Genomic DNA, 20965 nt, shown 5'->3' with positions numbered 1-20965 from the left:
TAAAACTAGAACTGGATCGGTGAATTGGCCTATATAAGCTGATGCTGATATAATGATATTGATGTACGCAGCGTCTCCATGACATAGCACTGACAAGTTTATTTTTGGCCAGGCTAGCGGCGTAGGTCTTTGGTTGATTGGTCTACCAATTCGGTCCAGACTAAAATATCTCAACAACTATTGGATGGATAAAACTATACCACAAAAGTGTGTGCAGTAGTTATTAGACGATGAATGGCTTTTATTGGATGGATGGATGGATGCCCTGTCTCTAAATGTTAAAGAAAGTGAGAAAAATATCCTGAATCCGTTTCTTTATCCGCACCCACACCAAAAGTTAGGGGGCCATTCAGGGCCGAGACACATCTTCCATTCAAGTTTGGTTTATCTTCCCATTGTCCTGGCTGACTTTTAGTTTTGTTAATATGTTAAATATCCTGCTCAGGTCCTGGTCACAATTCTTTAAATCCTTCTAATTTTCCTCTTATAAAATGTGCATTTAAGTAAAAAAATAAATTTAAACGACCAAAATTTTAAACTGGTCGATATATCATTATTAGACTTTATTAAACTTAAAAGAAAATATTGATAGCAATATAACAGCCTTAAAAAATCGTTTTTCAAGCGTTTTGTGAGTGACCCTTTGACAGGCTTCAGGTCTTCCTCAGACAACGATCAAAAGATGATCAAATATAATAAATAAGACAAGAGACTCTCTCAAAGGATCACCTCAAAGGATCGCACCAGTTGCGACACCCATCAACATGTTCATGCACTGACCGATGACTGCTACATTATTGCATGAGTTCTCACGCCCATCTTCAAAGTCGGCCTTCATTTTGATCTCAACTTCAATCCTGTAAAGTTACGTGACTGCATCTTGCACGGTTGTGACGCTATCATGCTGAAAAAATCTGTCCACAGACACACGGACAGTCAGGCAGACATAAAAACACTTCTGTGTTAGTTCCTGCTACAATAGGTGTCTCCAGGAACACATGCTGCCGTGACACACACACAGACTCACAAGGTGAATACATTACCAGCTGACACTGTCAAGGCTGGTGATCAAAACATAGAATTAATACACCCATCAAGAGCCTCAAATTCTCTCTCTCACACACACACACACACACACACACACACACACACACACACACACACACACACACACACAGGACTGACAGTACTCCAGCGTGAGTATGACAGATTATTACTCTTTCAACTTTGACCTCTCTGGTTCACTGGCCTCCACTCCAACAGCTGACCTCATATGCCGCTGTGACAGCAAACAACAGTCACACCGCCAGGAGGCGTGACATGCCACTCCGCAGCAAAAAAAATGCCACTTGTGATTGGTTAAATGAGGGTCACGATCAACAGTGATTGGTTGAATGGGAGCGGCAGTCAAAAGTGATTTGTTTTTACCAGACTTGTTATAGCAGAAACACCGTTGGCCCGTCGGAGGCTCTGAGTGCCCAGCTGGACTGCAGGACATCTCTGTGGCCGGTCGGGCAAATGTTAACAAGCTCGATCTGTGCAGACGAGGCTCTGTCGTGCCCTGAGGAGGGAGGACGCTGCCCGCTCTCTAACATTTAGAAAATGAGAACAGGCAAAGCTCAACTGCTGCAGGGCAAGTGATCACACTGGGCATCAAACATGTGACAATACATGGATGTGGAGTCGTTGGTGCTAAAAGTTAAATTTAGCACAATGAACACTCAAAATATCTCAACTTGGGGCACCCTGTTAGCTCAAGAGCATGTGTCCCGTGTACAGAGGCTGAGTCCTCAGCAGTGGTGCGGGTTTCAGTCCAACCCGAAGCCCTTTCACTGCATGTTTTCACCTCTCTCTCCCCACTTTCCTGCCCATCTCTCCTAGCTGCCTTTTCAACATAAAGGATGAAAGGAAAAAAAAAAAAAAATCTCTAAAGATCTCAACTTTGTCCAGATAGTTTTCTTGAAGACATAACATATTTTTTTGGTGAGAAATATTTTACAGTTTAACAACCTACTTTAGTGTCCATAATGCATCATGCATAATGCAATCAATGCACCAAAACAGTAAACTTTACTAGGATCTATCTTATCTTGCAATATGTATATACAGTATGTGTATATATATATATATATATATATATAAACAAAGTATCCCTGTAACACAGACATGCTTTAAGATGAAGATAAAGAGTAGATGTACTCAGGAATTGATTACCTTTGGGACATTTGCTCAGATACAGTCTTAATATTGCCCATGAATTGTGTTACGTCTTCAGTCTAATGGAGTTTGTCAGACATGAGTATCTGTTAGTGTGATGACATCATCTCAAGCCCTCTGTATTGTTGATGTAACAATGTGATGGAGGTAGGGCCGAGCCGCATGCAAAGAATCACAGCATTATTTTGACAGATATAACAATAGCTACATAAGTCACAATTTCAGTGGGACATTTTGCTGAAGAAAATTTAAAAATGAAGTGACTGTATCGAATAAGCATGTTCCCTTACATCTGGAGAATATGATCTCATAGGCCAGGGCATCTCTGTGGCACCACAATTCGTCATTTATATGGTGGGCTGTGACACATTTTACCTTTATCACAAAATTGCAGGTCCCTCGATATGGATATTGCACTTTGCCATATTACGATTGTGATGTTATTTGGGGTTGGGGGTGCCTATTATGTTCCCAGCAGACACTTCAAAGCTCTTGCGCTCCAGAAAATCTTATTGACAAGTGTGTCGGATCATAAACTAACTGTGAAAGAACCATAAAAACTCCTGCACACTTTCATCAGAGCATTTTATAAGGCTCTGAGGACAGACATTTCATCACTGTGTTCCTAAATTAGCAAATCAAAAGGATGCTTGACAAAAAGTCATTGGTGATGTGGATGTTACTCTGCAATTAGAGGCATTTACTGTTCATTACAAAGACTCTTCAGACACAATATTGGTTTTATATCAATACACCAAATCAAAATATCGAATGAGACTGAACGATCCTTAGACGAAAGCTTAATTATGGATCACTGTGTTAATCAGGAGTGGATATGATGGTATCATATCCACAGTAAGCAGCAGTGAAGCCTCCCAGAGTGAGGAATCAGCATATTGAACATCATGACGACATCACTTATTCATCACACACCTCTATAGATGCCAGTTGGCCCTCAGGCTAATTGTCATGGACACACATACAGTACAATATGGGTAGCAACCCCCACTTCAACACAACCCCTCCCCCACCGCTACAGCTCCTCCGCCTCCCTCCACCTTCTTCAGCGCTCTTGTGTCTGCTTCTGTCACTAATCCTGATCCTTAAAGGGAAACGCCGCTTCCATTTGGAGGAAAATACTTACATAGGATACGCTGATGGATACACAGCGTGTACAAAATGAAGGAAGGAATATAAGCCTGTTCATATTTCATTCAACTCGGTGATCTCTCAGTCAGTGAAGAATTAAATACAATACAATACAACAAGGGTCCTGCATTTATATTTTTATATAACTGTCATTCAGTGGAATATGTACTGTTACTTACGTGCTGTAATGTCTGAAGGGTGACAGGGTAAGAAAGGGGAGAGCTGACTGAATGGGATGAAATGATGACAGGTTCCCTCGTCTTGAAGTCAATGGTTTTTTTGAATGGTTAAAAGGCCTGAAATAAGGTGGCTTAATGCAACTACAGAGGATGTGGGGGGCATTAAATGTCATCACGCCAAACATGGAGACTCATCCACTCACTGGTCCATCTTTACAGGCCGACTTAAAGCTGCTGTAAGTGATATTTTTTTATTAAAATAATTCCATATTCAAACAGCTGTCATTGTTATTGAGTGTTTGGTCATTAATCCATGTCTCTCCTCCTCCTGCTCATGCAATAAAAGGGAAAATAAATGTTCTGTTATACCTGCTCACTTTATCCAATCAGGACAGAGAACGCCATAATGAGGCGGTCCTATCTGTTTGGCGACCAGGCGGAGAGCAGGATCGTTCTGTTCTGGTGCCAGGGAGAGCTACCAACTCCAGCGCTCTGTGTGACAGCTTATACTAGTAAACAAGTGACGAAAACGCTTGAAGAAAAGCGAGGCAAAGAGAACTGCCTTGAAAAAATAAAGGAAGGAGTCGTGCAAGTGTGGTGACGTAGAGAGCAGGGAGGGGACTGCGAGCTGCAAATTTCATTTACGCTTCAAAAATAATTTAAGTGATGTTCATTTGTGAAGATCATGTAGTGGATAAACCACTGAGCTTATTTTCAGCAATAATCCAATGAAAAATGGAAAAAGGGGTAATGTAAACTTTGGGGTTTGCCTCCAAAAGTACGTCCTTCCCGCTGCACTTTATAAACACAATGGGTAACATCGACGTCAGCAAAAATGATCGAGGATACGTGCATAAATGGACAAGTCGATAAGTTGTGTACCATAATATAAGATAGGATAAGTCAATAAAGTAATTACTGTGACTGGCCTGATTATCTCAGTTTCTTTTCTGTTACATGATCATGCTAGTGTGAGCAGGTCCTCTTTAATAATGAACAGTGAACTGTGAGAGAGAGGTTTTCCCTCTGATGTACTGTACTTTACAGTAGATTACTAGAGTGCATGTGGTCAAGCGTAAACCCCTGATGTTATCTCCTCTACCCCACTCGGCTCCACATCTGTATTTGAGCTTCAACAAATCACTGTGCCCCGCTGTAATCTGCCAAGGCCATATTATACAGCGACCCCTCTATCCTTGTGTCATCTGGCTTTTGATAGTCCCACTCATTCAGCCATTCAGAGATTAGCGCTCTCTATCCCTTTCTTCCTGTCTCTCTTTCTCACACAGGCAACGAGTCAGATGGGATCCATCCCGTGAACGACAGCGAGCAGCTGAGCGGACACACCGACAGACAGCGAGGAGCTCATTCCTTCTTCCCAGGAAAAAGACTGAACCAATGAAAGATATGCTGAAGGGTAACCAATCAGGCTCCTCTGCTAACAGCTGGCTCCAGAGAAAACACAGACAGAGGGGTGGAAAGAAGGAGACAGAACACAGAAAGTCAGCAACTCCTAGAGGAGTTTTTCCTCTCCTGTTTTTCCTGGATTTCTTTCCAACTCAATCCAGTCACATTTTTCAACAGCATGTAGGGCTGAGACGGATGATTCAGAAAGAAATGCAGGTTTTGCTGCTGACAAACAATCCCACAAGTACAGATTCTGCGGTCTGGAAGCTGAGCCAGGCTTTAAACAGAAACACTCGGGAGAGAAGAAACAACACTCCAAAGCCAGTTTTTTTTTGTTTTAAGCACATGACTCCAAAAGCACAGAAAGGCTAAAAGAGACAGAGAGAGAGAGAGAAGATGATGAGGGGGTCGACTTACCCAAAGTCGTCCAGGGAATACATGTCGCTGAAGGAGTCAGTCCAATCCTCAGGCAAAGGATGAAAAGAGGTATAAAGGGGAGAGATTATGGAGGAGAGGGGGAAGTGTCAGCCTGAGAGGAGAGAGCGGTACACATGCTGAAGCAACCTTTTCCCTTCTTCTTCACATCCTCTAAAAACGTTCCTTTCTTTCTTTTTTTTTAAATCCTCTACGCCAACAGAGCAGACATAAGACTGAGACAGAGAGAGAGAGTGGGAGGGAAGGAGTGAGTGAGAGAGAGAGATGAGGAGTGTTGCAACAGAGTAAGGGAATGCAAGAGAGAGAGAGAGAGAGAGAAGATCATGTGACCTGTGTTGGACCAGTCACCTCTCTCCACTCCGAGGATTGGAGTGCCGTCTTTCAACCTCCAAGGAATCATTTCCACTGGATGGAAATTACATGTTAGACTATATAGGAAACAGGAGTGCCTTTACAAGCCGCCTCTCTATAGCATGTAAGGTTCATGAAACAGTAGGGTGAAGCTTTAAATAGATTCTACGGTAACCGACGTCTAAAAAATGCATGTAACCCCTAATCATCAATTAACTACAGAGTGGGGAAACACACAGCAACACACCAGTTTATTCATTCATTCATTCAGCTCAGCTCTCATAAAGAGGACAAGACATTAAAGCTCACTGCAGGAACAGATGTAATGATTAGTTTTATATTCCAGCAACAAAGGGTTTCATTCATCTACTGCAACATTTGTGGTTTGCTCGCGGTTTTGTCAGCGCTTGTCCTCGACCGGTGGTCCATCTGGCTGAGGCAAACTCTGAAGATTAGGCTTTTTTGCCACGACGAAGCTGAGGTGTGGGGAACAAACAAAGAGCCGTCTAGTCCACGGAAAGATTAGGAGGCTTTGTGGGTTTAGAAAATAGTACGAAACACGCAACAGACTCCAAAATGGAGCCTGGAGGGTCAGTGAAATACAAGATAAATTTCTTATCCAAAAACAGGGCTCGTATGAAATAGGACGCAAGAATATGCATCCGAAAGAAAAAGAAGCTATATATGTATGTATGTATGTATTCAGAAATGTATTGTGACTTGACTGTAAATGCTTCTCACAGTATGTGTTGGGGTCATCTGATACAGCCTGTGTGACCTCCATCAGGCCAACAGGACACATGATGCACATTCATTGTCAAATCTTATATATATATATAATTTTGAGTATGTTTTTTCCACTTTCTAAATCTTCTTGAAACCCCTTGGATGTATCCTCTCTCCTCGGGGAGTGATCTGTGCTAGAAAAATATGCAGATATGAATTCTGTAATCTCCCTATTAATGAAGTGGTTACTTGACCTATATAATTGCAGACAATGAAACGAACAGTACTCTACTGATACATTATTGCTGACACCTACAGGAGGAAGACAAAACAGCATCAACACTTGAAGTTGAAGAAACTGAACCAGCATTGAACCACTGCTAGAAATAAAGACTCTTGTACGATTATGATATTGTGTTATGATTTTCACATGACTGTCTTTGTTGATGCAGATTAAATCTTCACAATCCATGTCATCCATCTTAGTTTGGTGTGTTAGCATGCTTACATTTGGCTGATTAGCACTAAACACAGTACAGCTGAGGCTGTGTGGGCTGTATCAACATTAGAGTAGGGCTCCACAATGAATTGAAATATGGCCAAGTGCAATATCCAAATCGCAAGAAGCTGCAATATTATTTTTCAGGATGCTGTGATGCAAAAATGATCAGACACAACTGCAATATCTGTCAAAAATAATTGCAATTTGATTTTTTGACCATATCGTGCAGCGCTCTATCACCACCATCTGAATATTGCATCATGATTTTCACATGACTGTTGGTTAATCCACTGTTTGTCTTTGTATATGCAGTTTGTGGGTGTTTCGCTTGTGTTGGCTTCATTACTCCTCGAAATATATGTATATAATTTTTTTCCCAATGCACCGTCTTTGATTTTTTGTACCCATTTTAAGGTCTGTTAACTGTCATGTTTTCCCTTTAAACAAGGCTAAGAGTTTCCAGCCACACGCTTACATAAAGTATCTCACAGTGACAATGCCAACATTCTTTTGTTTATCAGATGTAATGCTTGCAATCCACGTCCACCATATTATTTTGGTGTGTTATTTCATGGCAATCCATTAAAGTGAGACATTTCACTCAAAACCACAAATGTCAACCTCATGGTGGTAGGAAAAAAATCAGGGAATCTCCAAATTTAGTATGCTCTATTCTCCATAAAAGGGAAGATTGATTTTTTTCCACTCTATTGTACAGTTAACACACACATACAGACAAAATATAGACAGGAACACACCCACAGACATAGTGATGGGGCTGCCACTGCAGTGCAACATCATTGTGACTGGCCCTGGTGCAAATATTTCTTCTTTCCAAAAAGTCACTTACGTTTATCCAAAAGGGGGGAAGAGTGACAACTAAATCCTGGTTGTGGCCAAAAATATATGGCATTATCAAGCGATAAGAACTATCACAGAGGATGAATGGAAAAAATTAAGGGGGTTAAGCTCTACTATTCTGAGTCTGACCGCGGACGGGCCTCTGACAGCCTCGGGGCCCGGTGCAACTGCGCTGGTTGCGACGTCAATATTTACGCCAGTAGGCTGCCACACATGGCATGTGAATGTCTGTATAGGATTTCATGGCAAACCATGTAATAGTTGTTCAGATTTTTCCAGTCTGGACCGAAGTGGTTGACTGAATGACATCCTATTCAAGGCATGGCTAAAAAAAAACCTCTTAAACCTGAGAAATGTAACTGACCCTGCTCCAACCTGAAAAAAACATGAGAAACAAACCTTATATATTTTTACTTTTCTGTCTGGTGTCGAGTCCCACAAGCTAGAGAATCAAATGCCTGGTGAGACTAGTTATCTTGTCAGCATACTGTTTGATCATAGTGTCAGATTTAAATTAAAATTTGCCAAAGTTGTGTTAAGACAACATTTCATATCTCTGTTTTCTTTCCTTGAATAAAAACATTTTTGTATTTCTGTCTGCCCTTCTCTGTATTTTCCTTTCCTCTGGTCTCTCTGAAAGGCTGAAGTAAACCTATACATCCTCCCCATTAATGAAGCATGAGTGTAGTGGCTGTACGTGGTGACGCCGGCTCACGTGGAGCTGCTCTCTGATCAGCCAGGAGGGCAGCAGCAGCAGCAGCAGCCTGCAGTAAGATGCATAACTCAGCGTTTTACCTTCCGCTGGCTGCACTCGCTCTCTCTACCTTTCCTACGATGAGTCACCACAACAGGGGCTTCAGAAATCGTCCTGCATTAATAGTAAAGGACGGACGGCTCGCTTTTTGCCCAATTCTCTCTCACACACACACACACACACACATACACACACACACACAGCATCACATAATGAACCCACTACTGTTACAGGACTAAAAATAACTCGGCTACACTCACATAATGCACGTGCACTCTTACATAAATGCAGCAAAGGACGCAGTGATGCTGAACAAATAATGGTTGAATTAAATCTTCCTTTTCTTCACTCTGCAGGTCTCGCTGTTGCTTTGTGCGGATTTAAGACTTCCCTTTTGGGCTTTGAGTCAAAGAACAGATCTGCCTCTGGCAAGAACAAACACACAGGATGGGACACAGGCAGCAGAGCTTTACAGAAAAGAGGAAACGGCATGTTCATCCAACTGGACTGGAAGATATGAATCTTACATGTTTATCGTCTGAGAGCAGGAGAGTTCAGCTACTGGCTTTGAGTCGTGTGAGGTTACAGGAGAGGGATGATTTTTTTTTTGGATGAGTACGTAGATGAAGATATCCAGATGTGCTATTTCTGTCTTATTCTCTCTCTCTCTCTCTGTCTCTCTGTCTCCTCTTCCTCTCTGAGGGGGAGTAACACCACAACTACACACCCCGGCAGACGCACTCACTCACACTCACACACACATGCAGACAAACACCGGTAGCTACAGTGAAAGCGGTGAGAGTGCACTGTAGAGTAGAGCTGTCAGACTAAATCTGAAGCCATAAAACAGAATGGTGCAGGCTGCAGCTACGGGGACACGGGGGAGTCAAACTACAGGCAGCAGGAGGGGGAAATATAAAAGGAGTGCTTCATAAATAGATCAGAATACAGAGACTGAGCTGCAGGAGAAGATCTGGGGAGTCGACGCGTTTGGCATACCATCCTCGAATATGGAAAGAGGATTTCGCCATGAGACACATTATCTATAGGCTCAATGTGTGCATGGGGTGGGCTTATGTAGGTGTGTGTGAGGAGGGGTGAGGGTGGGTGGTTGGGTGGGTGTAAGGGGGGGCGATATGATAACCTGCCTGGCAACCACCAGAATAAACACCCTCCTCCCTCCCATGCGCCCTCACTTATCCTATTTCCCACCCCCTGCAGCCACTCAGCACACTGGCCGGTGCATCAACCCAACCAGGTGGAGAAATAAAGAAAATGATGCTGTCGTTTCCATGACAACATTATCCTGGCTTAAATCCTGCATTGAACCCACTGGGCGGGTCCGGCGGCGACAATAGAGGGCTAATAGAGGACAGAACTGATGAAAAATGAAGGGTCGTGTATATCAGGAGTGTACAGCGAGCGGTAAAGGACGCCTATAAGGAGCTGAGGCCCGGTGGGTGGGCCCCTGGGTGCTCCTAATGCAGAAAAACGAGCCTTAAGATGGCTGAGATGCTGCACATCCTCAGTACATCATGAGCTGTGTATGTTCTCATAAGATAAATGTATAAATGCAGATGCTGGAGGCAGAGGGCTGAGTGCGCATCTGTCATGACGCGTCAAACAGAGCGCATGGTGCTGGCCGCCGCTTACCTCATTTTCTCGTCTTTATCCAGCCGGAGATGATGGCACTGATGAGGCTGATGAATAGGACCACCGGTCCGCTTATTTATTAGTCTGTATTTACAGTCTGAGAGGCTTGGATCAGCTGTCCTTTGTGGCGATATCACAGGCTGCTAATGGTGATGGTGAGTCGTGTTAAGCGAGAACACGAGCGTTGTCTCCCATCCGCTTTGTGCTCCGTTGTCTCTGCTCTCCACACGCGCTGCCGCCCGTCCTTAAGTCCATGTTCAGCCGGGTATCGCGCTCGGTGCAAGACGGTGAACGCTGGTCGTCAGCCGCCGCCTCCTTCAAGCCATATTTTCTTCCCATTCGGAGTGTTTTGGTGAGGTGGAGCGGGTTTGGGGGAAAATGCTAATAGCCTGCTGCGTGCGAAGGAGGAGGGGAGGGAGGGGGAGACAGACCGGCTCGATGCTGCCCATCTGCGGCCAAGACGCACACATGCAGCCCACCGACGCCCCCCTACCCCACCCTGAGATTACCGGCGTGCCTGTCTGGTGTTAGTTAATGTCTAATATAAAAGCTTAAAGTCTGGTGTTCAGCTGCTTTATCTTTAAAATCCTCCTAAATTTAAATTTTTACGACAATAGTTTTACTATAAAGAAATAAACCGGTCGTCAGTATAGTATAAAAGTGCACATATGACTTAAGGATACGCATGTCACCTGTTAAATTGCCTCCACTAATGACACTCAGTAGCTAAGTTGCATTGTGGGTAATGTAGGTTTTGAAGACAAAGAAGACTGTGTGGTATGAACAAGGTGATATCTCTGGTTCTGCTGTATCGAGTCCAACAGTGTATATGAGTGCAATGCTAGACCAGTGGACTGCTTTTCAAAACCCGGTACCTATATTACCCACAATGCAACTTAGCCACAGAGTGACATCCCTGAATATCAGATCACATGCAGCTTTCTCTGGAGCCACAAAAGGCTTTGCATGATTTTGTTTTCTTTCTATAAACAAACTTTGCTGTGTGAAATTGGTGGAGTTACCCTTTAAGTCATTTGGTCCAATTCTCAGGAAGTCCCAAGTCCCATTTTTTCTTGGTCAAGTCAAGACAAGTCAGTCTTACCTGCAGTATCCAGTCTTTATAAAGAGTCGAGACAATATATTACTTCTAACCTGTTGGAAATGTTCAACATAAATTTAATTTGTATTATATTTATTGATATTCAGTGAAATAAAAGTGCTGTATTTAAGAATTAGACTGGACGATAGTGGTGGGTTTGACTGAACAAAAAATGTGCCATATTTGCTCCAATGTGACACCTGATTTTCTGCACCAATAACAAAACATTATTGTTAGAAAACTTACCTATTCCACATTTAAGTGAAGCCTGATATAAAAAAAACCCAACCCAAAACAACCTAAACTGAAAACTTTTAATGAAGACAAGTCCTTTATCATGTCTCAAGTCAAGTCACCAGTCCTTAACTTCCAAGTACAAGTCGAGTCTCAAATAATTAATTTTCAGTCAACAAAACAGTGACTTCTTGGGGATTTTGATACTTACTCCTAAAATAAAGATGTCAAACTAAACAGCAACATACAAAAAAAATGAAAGGGAAAAAGTGGAAAATATAAGACACAACACAAACAAGTAATTTCATGTTGCGTTTACTTTCAGACAAATGTTAAATGTTCAATGGTATTCTGCAGCCCCGAGTGTTTAGTGGTAAGACAAATCATGTTACATTCACCCTGAAGAGTGGTGACTTTATATCACTGCTGTTAGAGGATTTTTTTCCTGATATGACAACTCCAACAATCAGAACAGTATGCCTCATATCTACTGAACCCCAATCAAATACATCTTGTTTAATCATGCATGATTTGTGTAATATTTGTTTGCTGTTAACCATGAGATGAGAGAGTGACATGCTGCATACAGTGCATTTAAGGACCGTATGCAGCTTGAAAGGTTGAACGCAGACATCATTGGTTCATGAAAAGCTACAGTAAGTGCTAAATGGTGATTTCCTTCTTCTACTGTGCAGGTAAAGACACCCGCTGTGTGTTTATCAGGCTGAATTATAGTAAAAAACAAAACAAAAAAAACACCTCAAGAAGCTTCAGGTCAGTTAAATATCTTGCCAGTGACTGATGTGCACATCAGACGTAAACAGTTACAGTGTAATGGTCTCACCTTTCCCCCTAGATACAGATCTGAGAAGGCTTTACATCATTGAAAAACGCCACTTCATGCTCGATTTTCATTTTCCCTGCACGTTTAAGTGAAGGAAAGATGCAACAACTCATCCCAAAACTCTGAAACAGTTTCAAATGCTGTATATTCACCCACATTTCCACTCATTCAAGCCTCTCTGCATATTTACACATCTGGGAAAAACTCAAAAGGAAAAAAGGAAATTGGCAGTGAAGGATTCGACTCAATAAATAATAGAAAAGGTGCCTTTTTTTAAAAAGACCTGGAAGCACAAAAAAACGTAGAACATGTTTAGATAATCTTGTGGAAAATGGTTAAAATCCTAACTCTGATTCCAGATAATGTCATTTTTCGTTTGCCCTTAGTTTTAATATCATGTCCACCAAATTCAGCATTTGCCTCGACTCTTTAGGTAGTTTTCATACACAATTAGTCAACGCAAATGGGTCAATAATGGTTGGTCGCTGATATTAACCGTGGTTCTCTGCATGTTTGGATGTGTTTCGGGCTCGTTCTGATATGTCAATGTTAATAATAACAGGGAGGAGTCCTGCTTCACTAGTGCTTTCCTGAGTTGTTAAATACAAAATAAAAGAAAGTTTAACAATTAGAAAATCACTATGTTCTTTCTTTCCATACACAGTTTTTGTTCCGATGCTCTTGGATCTCCGGCACGATGATATTCAGTTGGGAACCTCCTCGGTCCAGCGGCTGGAGTTCACACAACACAAGAACAGCGAAAGCCAAACTGTACAAATGCAGTCAGAAAGTCCGAGCCTTTGGTTCTGTTTAGTTGGATTTGATCCGTTTGATTCGTTTCGTCTCATTGGTGAGTAGGCTACAGTACGTAAGAGAGAAATGTTCATTTTCATTTTTTTTTTGTTTTTACATGTAGTGTGATCAAAGAAAAAGGAGAAATATTCAAGATTTTTTGTATTTCAAGCAACAACACGTTACACCTCCAACAGTTCACCTCATTCGGGATCTGAGAGCAGATCAGGAATAGAAACCTCGGGTTCCTCTTCTGTCAATTCACTTCAGTTCAGGCAGATCCACTTTTTGTTTTTAGCATCTGAGTTAATTTAAGTTTGGTTCGGTTCAGTTTAGTGCAGTTCAGTTCAGTTCAGTTCAGTTCAGTTCAGCTGGGTTTCAGGTCCCCGACATCAGTCACAACCGACAGTATCTGTTTCTGCCTCAGACTATCCTCCACTGCATCACGCTCATGTCCTTCCCTCCAGTCGACACCAGGTAGCTGTCGTCGTACAGGAAGGTGACGTTGGTCACGTGGCTGCTGTGGCCGCCGTAAGCATGGCTGGGAGCCTGGAAAGACAATGCAAAAGAACTTCTTTAACATCCTTTTGTCAACTGAAAACTTCACCAGACCTTCCATTAGCATGAGGGTGAGTAGATAATGACAATGATATTAATTTTTGGGTACACTTATCCTTTAACATGACAAAGATGTATATTTTTGCCTGACAGCGTACAGTATCTTACCCTGAACTGTGAGCAGGGGTATGAGAATAGGTGGACCTTCCCAAAGTCATCTCCAGTGACCAGGAGGCTCTTATCATTGGTCCTGCAGACGGCATTGATGTCGGTGCCGTCCGAGCCGTCGGGCCACAAGCCTGGGGAGCAGAGAGCAGTGGAAACATTTATATGAATGGACATTAAACTAAAACACACACATAAAGAGGGAGAGGGAATGAGCCTTCACTTACCGAACACCTGGAAGCCCAGAGTGCAGGTGTAGGTGTTCCACTCGATATCTCTGGTGGTCTCCACACTGACCACCTGTTTACACACTGACGGGATCCCTGAGGAAACACACAAACCAAGTAAACATGAATTAAGTATCATGGGTGCTGTTTTAATACGTTTCAGGACCTACTTCACAGCAAAAATGAGCTCTTGTCACATCAGGTTTTGATTGGAGTGAAGTGTATGCACTAACAGAGTTAATGTGTTGAGTAAACTGCTAAACATTGACAATTTGGTACCACTTCAAGTGATTAATACAACAACTAAACCACCAAAACTAGAAAGGCTGTGAAAGGATGAGAGGGATCATACTCACAATACAGAATCTCATAGTCCCCTGAATTTGATACCAGGTACTGGGAGTCCACTGACCAGTCCAGGTGAGTGATGAAACTAGAGTGACCCTGAGATTTGACACAAAAGGACCAGGTTAGATTATTTATCTTTACAGACACTTCCTGTTCCTGGACTAGAGGCAATGCGGTTCTTCAAGCCCCAGAAATAATCCTAACAACGTGGGTTGGATTTGATACAGCAGCCCTTGTCAGTATGTTTACATAGACGCACCACGGCATGACTCAGCTCGTTGTCATTTTACAGCTTCTTTATCAACACACAGTGAGGACAGAGCGTACAGGCCCAAATATAGAGCTCGAGGAGGGAACTAAATATAAAGCTGATGCTGGGAGGAACTAAAAATACAGGAGCCACGGATGAGGGGGGATTATAAATACAGGTGCTCACCGAGCATTTCCCCACTCGGCTGTACTTCCTCCCATTTTCTGCCACAGCGTAGATATAGATGTAGTTGTCGTGGGAGCCGATGGCCAGGAAGTTACCATCTGAATAAAACAGAAGAAGACAGGAAGATTATTGGTGGTAAAAGAAAAGAAAATGTAGATGCAGATAAGCTAAGCTCAATAGTTATAATTATAATAATAATTTTGTAAAATGTTTTTAGAAATATTATTCTATAAAACCATAAAATACAACTTTTTTGTATAATCCTTATTGTTTTTCCTTAGACATGAATAAATTCTGTAAATGTCCAAATGGGCAAACAGACAGTGGAAACACACTGTCAGCAGTTATCAGCACACCTGGCCCGTAGCTCATAACAGACAGCTGTTCATTCCCATCTGTGTGCACTGTGACGAGATCCTTAGAGTCAGTGTCCAGCACCAGCCACCTGCAGGGTCAGAGACAGACTGCTCAGAAAACTTGTTCTTCATCAATGTTTAACTGAAGCAGACAGTAAAACACTATATTTATTTAGAAAAGAGTGAGAGGAGAGAAGTGTTTTTAGTGATGGAAACCCCTACCTGCCAGTCTGAGTTCCAATGGCGACCACGGCTCCAGACGGGTGGAAGCCTGCTGATTGGGCAGAATCCTGCCAGAAACAGGAAGAAAAGGATATTTGAAGCTTCACTGTGCAGAACGTAGATTTCTAAATGGCTGTTTTTTTACATTCATCTGATGAAGGAGGACAGTTTCTCTGTTCCCATCTTAAATCTGAGTTTAACACGTGTAGATACAAGCAGGATCTTCTGACATCATCACTAGTTAGGGAGCCAATCATGGTCCAATACATCACTTAATTTACAAAAGCGTTCAAGTACATAACAATTTGAAGGATGATGAACAGATTCTGTGTATCCAAACATTTTTCAATGAGGGCGGAGAAATAGATTTTATGAAAGTAACTGAACTTTTTGTGGAAAAAATCTTTACAGACGCAAATTATTGTTCAAATCAGAGTATTTTCATGTCATGAAATGTCCAAATGGGATCGTTAATGTCAAAAAATTAAAAGGAGAAAATCTGTTATTAACCAAATTCATGAAAAACCCAAATAATGCACATGGTACATTGCTTATATGATAATTGCAGATTTTCAAGTCTTTCCATGCACATTCATTTCAAAACATACATCTATTCCATATAACACATACATAATACAATACATTTTAGTAGCTAAATATAATATTCTTGATGCTTCTAATGGACATTGCAACTGATAAAATGACTACAGACTAATGGCCTGACTCATTAGCTGTTGTGTGATATGTAATTTCCCCTGGCTGACCCCAGGGGGCAGTGTTGACTAAACTTACCTCCATACTCTTGGTCCAGATGAGCTGATGGGAACTCGAGTCCCACAGACAGACCTGCCTGTCGTATCCACATGTGAGGAACTGAGGCTTCCAGGGGTGGACAGCCAGACCCCACAGCTCATCTGTGTGACCCTGCAGAGGAGAGGAGAGCTTTCTTCTTTAGCTACAACATCACAGCTTTTCAGATGTTAGCCTTAGAAGAGCTGCAACAATTGATGACAAATTGATCTACATTGTATTAAATAAATACAATAAAACAATATGTATTTATGCATCTACCTGTGTGATAGGCATGAATTCTCCATCCAAACTTCCTTGCAAAACAAAGTTCTTGGTGGTCCCGATGAGCACAGTCTCCCCTCTGCCCTCCGCTATAGTACGGATGGGACCAAACAGCTCAGGCACCTGCGGAGAGAAAACACATTAATCATGTAAACCATCTGTTCACCTGCAATCCAACACTTGCCAGGATAAACATCAACTCATTTTTTTTTTACTGCATAATGAGGTCTCTTTAGAGCAAATAAGACATGAGTGATCCATAATTTTCACTGCTATAAATATCCATGAATCTCAGTGAGAGCACAAACCCATCTCATCCTCTGTAATATTTATGATATCGTGCAGTATTCAGAACGCAGAGTCCGCCGCCTCGGGCAGGAGTGCAATTTCTGTCTAATATAAGCAACCTACTTAAAAAAAAAGGGTCTGCAGCTTAACATTTTATTAAAGCATATTAACAGAATGTGGATCATTAGGATGCTGTAGAGCTCTGCTTTAAAAGCCCACACAGTCTTGTAGCTAAATTATTTTTATAAAGTATAACTTATGCATTTTATCCTTGAGATTCAAAGATATCTCAAGAAAAGGAGACTCTGACTTCTGTTGAACTTTTTCCCACCTCCACTGTTTGTATCTGCTGGTAGCTGCTGTCCCAGCAGACGAGCCTGCGGTCTTTCCCTCCAGACACCAGCGTGCCGTTCCTCAGCATGGACAGGGCAAAGATGCTGCCCTCGTGAGCCCCTTGGATGACGTGGCTGATGCGATTAGTGCCTGCGTGACAGAGATGGGATGAGATAGATGAGAAGGTTCAGTTGGTCGGACGTAAAGGTCGACTGCTTGAAGAGGGCAGATTAACGGACAGACAGACAGACAGACGGGCGCGGTGACCAACGGATCAATCAGAGACAAAAAGGGAGATGGTGCAGTTTTTAAGTTTTGATATTTGTCTAAATGTTGAATTTATGTTCATGTGACACCCATACAAAAGGGAGTGAACTCCTCTCATTGGACCACTCTGTATTAATAGAGCTTGAAGGACTGAATGAGTGAACATGCCTTTTCCCCACACCAGGATGTTTCCGCTTGAGTCTCCTGTGATGGCATCTCCGTTTTCTGCAAAGGTCACACACAACACAAACTTGGGCTTCTCCTGTTTCTGCAAGAAACACAAAAAACAGAATGTTTTTCCCTTTTTGCTTTATTTGCACTGATCGTCTCTACAGTACAAAGCTATAGATTGGATCACATCCCAACACAGGCTGCCATGTCTGAATTTGTTCCTCATATCACACTTTATTCTTTAACTACAAGGGCCAGATTGGAAAAAGGTGACGTGCCAAGGGGCTGGACTTTTACATTCCCTGTGTATTGTATCATATTGTACTGTATCGTTACATATCGCACTGTATTGTTTCGTATGTATCGTATCATACTGTATCATTTCATCTCGTATTGTATCGCACTGTATCATATTGTATCATTTCTTATCTTAATCTTAGAGTTGTCTATTTGACTTACACAACCTGAGTGAAAACTTTTTAACGTAATAAGGTGCTTTGCAACATACATAACTAATGAATGGGCTAATTAGCCCACTAACAAAGCTAACAAATGGCTGGACTTAGGTTGTTTAAGAGCTGCATTCAGCCCACAGGCTGCCAGTTAAATAGACCTGCTTTATGGTATTGATCAAGCATGTGTGAAGCAGTCTGGTGTCCTACCTCAAACAGGCCTTGCTTCTTGACCAGCATGCCTTTCTCCAGGCTCCAGAAATAGAGATGAGACTTGCCGCAGGTCACTATGACGTTGCAGTCTGTTGGGTGAAAGTCTGCAGCGAAAACCGACTCGTTGGAGCACTGAACCGAAACATGTAAGACAAGAAATAGTGAGTCGTTGACACTGGCAGAATGTTATGTCTTAAAGGGTAACTCCACCAATTTTACACATTGAAATGTATTTACAGGTCTACAGGTGGAGTACTACTGCATATGTGAAAAAGTAGTATAAAGCCTTTTGTGGCTCCAGAGGAAACTGCATGTAATTTGATAAATTGCTTCCAGTGATGCTGAGTTGCATTGTGAATAATGCAGTTGTACTCCCCAAGACCTGTAAACACCCTGTAATGTGTGAAATTGGCGGAGGAGCCCTCAATTTAACACACATGTACACACATACCTTGACCTCAGCCAGTCTGTCCTCTCTCTGCCAGTCCCAGACGGAGAGGACGTGGTCATTCGAGTCGTCAACGACACACAATGTGTTTCCTCCATTCTAACAATCACAAAAAGACACAAACCCGTGTTTTGCAGTGTGAGAACAGTCAAAGCATGTCAGACATGGCCTTAACGCTTCTTGTTAGGTGTGTCTGTGCTGTTTCCTCACCGACTTGGAGAAAGCCAGGCAGACCAAGGCTCGGTCAAAGAAGCCTATGCCCAGAACGTGGAGTGTGTTGAGGCTGACGGAGTCCCACACACGGACATGAGGAGCCAGCTGCTGCCCGGGAAAACCACACACACACACACACACACACACACACACACACACACACACACGGTCACAAAGGTATATCTTCAGTATGAAATGATGTGAGGCTGAATTCAATAGAAAGAAAGAGTGAATGTGTTTCAGCTCCTCAGTCGGGTAAAAACATAATAAGAAAACAGCAAAACCATAACTCCTCACTCCAATAATAAATCAGTCGCTGAGAGCTGAAGTGATAAAATATCAATCTCTCTCACTTACTTTCCCATCCGAAGAGGTGCCCGCCACCTGCCCAGTTGCTATGGTGATTTTATCGGGGTGGACGGCCAGGCTGGTGAAGAAGAAGATGTAAAAAAAAAAAAAAAACAGACATGAAACTGGTTAAAAGCCTTTCAACATCAAAAGGGACGCGTGAATATAGATGAGCAACGTGCTCACAGGACATGAAAGGCAGCATTTGGTGAGGGAGGTTTTTTAAGCTGTGAATATGATATTCACTGTAACTACCACACGCCGCCGTCTGTGCTAATGTGAGGGGGAAAATGAAACAGTTTAAGATAAAGTCATCCTCTTTTGGGTATGATGGTGTAGCAACACTCGTGGCACGTGTAAAGCTCGAACATATGGCTTCAAAGGAGTAAGAATCTGTTTTCAATCTGTCCTTCTGATCTGTTATCCAAAGAGTTCATTAATAATTTGAACTTTCGTTAACCCCAGAGTGTTAAAACATAATCATGGCTGACTTTTAAAGGCTTAGCTGCACTTTACATTTTCCCACAGACATACTTAAATGCCTGTGCAGAAATGCCTGCTTGCAGGAGTAGACAAACATACTGAAAGACCTTTGTCTCTGTGTTTGTGCTCTTAATAGAAGAAAAACCTGCTGTGAATAAGCTCCAAAGCCTGTGAGGATTGAGGAAATAGTGTTGAAATATCAGCTCCAACAGGAAAAAGTGATGAAAAGTAGATGACAGATGTGATATGTGCTGCAGTTGACTGCATGTGGAACAGCAGTCCCTCGGGTTATGTGCGTCTCTCACCATTTGATGTCATCTGTGTGTCCGGTGTAGTGTCTCTGCAGCTGCTCGTCCACATTGAACAGGACGACAACGGAGGCGATGAAGTACACTGTCTCTCCAGTGGGCAGCAAGTAAAGGTTGGAGCGACAGTCTCGACCGCGGTAGCCATAACTGGAGATCAGATAGGGTCAAGGAGTAAAACAAGAATAATGCCAATGCAATAACATTTCCTGGATGGAGCTTCTCACTTTTGAAGATTTGCTGCTATTTGGTCTCTAATAGTAAACTGGATACCTTGGTTTTGGACTGTTGGACAGAACAAGGAGTTTGAAGACATCAGCGTAATTTTCATAAATTATTCCTAGCCCCCATGATACCTTGCGTGAATTATGATGGTTACTTTGCTGGAACTGGCGTTGTCCATGGTAACAGGACACTAACCATTCCTAAGGGGTGTCATTAATTCATGACGATCCATGTTAGTGACTTTATCATGTGAACACTACTAAAACCAGCTCACTAAGCTAACGCTCGAAAGCCTTGAAATGATCTCAAGTGTGTTAGTTATTGGTCTTTCTCAGATGACGTATAACTTGCCTTGACCACTGGCCTTGTGGGTCTGTGTGCAGTCAAGTATGTGAATTTTCTTTTCTTTCACTTCCTTTTATTGGTAAAATGGTACTCTCAAATAAATCACCCATAATGGTTATCCCAGTAACCTCCCCAGAAAACTTGTGGATTGTCTATCCGTTTTATAGACCAAGACATGAATTGAGAAGAAAATGGTATTAGTTCCAAGTTAAAAAGTTAAAGCGGCTACAAGAAACTATTTTTTTGTGTTGATTCTGGCGGCCCCTGTGGACAAAAGTGGTATGA

The 20965-nt window shown here is 42.2% G+C and overlaps 2 protein-coding genes across 9 annotated transcripts in view; both read right to left on the bottom strand.

Moving 5' to 3' along the window:
- evla (Enah/Vasp-like a) overlaps positions 1-10709 on the bottom strand; it is a 38433-nt gene extending 27724 nt beyond the window's left edge. The window contains exon 1 of one of the 2 annotated variants that reach the window (XM_084380997.1): positions 10235-10709. In XM_084380997.1, the coding sequence (XP_084237123.1) occupies positions 10235-10239 (5 nt within the window). In that variant the 5' untranslated portion in view covers positions 10240-10709. Of the gene's footprint in view, positions 1-5369; positions 5592-10234 lie in introns of those variants that run through there. The other variant, XM_084380996.1, reaches the window with a different exon arrangement.
- A 1157-nt stretch (positions 10710-11866) lies between these two features.
- eml1 (EMAP like 1) overlaps positions 11867-20965 on the bottom strand; it is a 40519-nt gene continuing 31420 nt past the window's right edge. For 5 of the 7 annotated variants that reach the window (XM_084381272.1, XM_084381273.1, XM_084381275.1 and 2 more), the window contains 16 exons: positions 20111-20260; positions 19332-19401; positions 18972-19082; positions 18765-18860; positions 18311-18445; positions 17646-17745; positions 17209-17360; positions 16587-16712; positions 16308-16439; positions 15516-15583; positions 15294-15382; positions 14938-15035; positions 14510-14597; positions 14154-14249; positions 13930-14060; positions 11867-13752 (listed from right to left, as the gene is read on the bottom strand). In XM_084381272.1, the coding sequence (XP_084237398.1) occupies positions 13627-13752; positions 13930-14060; positions 14154-14249; positions 14510-14597; positions 14938-15035; positions 15294-15382; positions 15516-15583; positions 16308-16439; positions 16587-16712; positions 17209-17360; positions 17646-17745; positions 18311-18445; positions 18765-18860; positions 18972-19082; positions 19332-19401; positions 20111-20260 (1768 nt within the window). In that variant the 3' untranslated portion in view covers positions 11867-13626. The remainder of the gene's footprint in view (positions 13753-13929; positions 14061-14153; positions 14250-14509; positions 14598-14937; positions 15036-15293; positions 15383-15515; positions 15584-16307; positions 16440-16586; positions 16713-17208; positions 17361-17645; positions 17746-18310; positions 18446-18764; positions 18861-18971; positions 19083-19331; positions 19402-20110; positions 20261-20965) is intronic. The other 2 variants (XM_084381274.1, XM_084381277.1) reach the window with 1 other exon arrangement.

This window comes from Pagrus pagrus (assembly GCF_965226575.1).
Source record: "Pagrus pagrus genome assembly, chromosome: 18".
In the NCBI taxonomy this organism is placed as follows: Eukaryota; Metazoa; Chordata; class Actinopteri; order Spariformes; family Sparidae; genus Pagrus; species Pagrus pagrus.
This window is presented reverse-complemented; position numbering and strand designations above follow the sequence as displayed.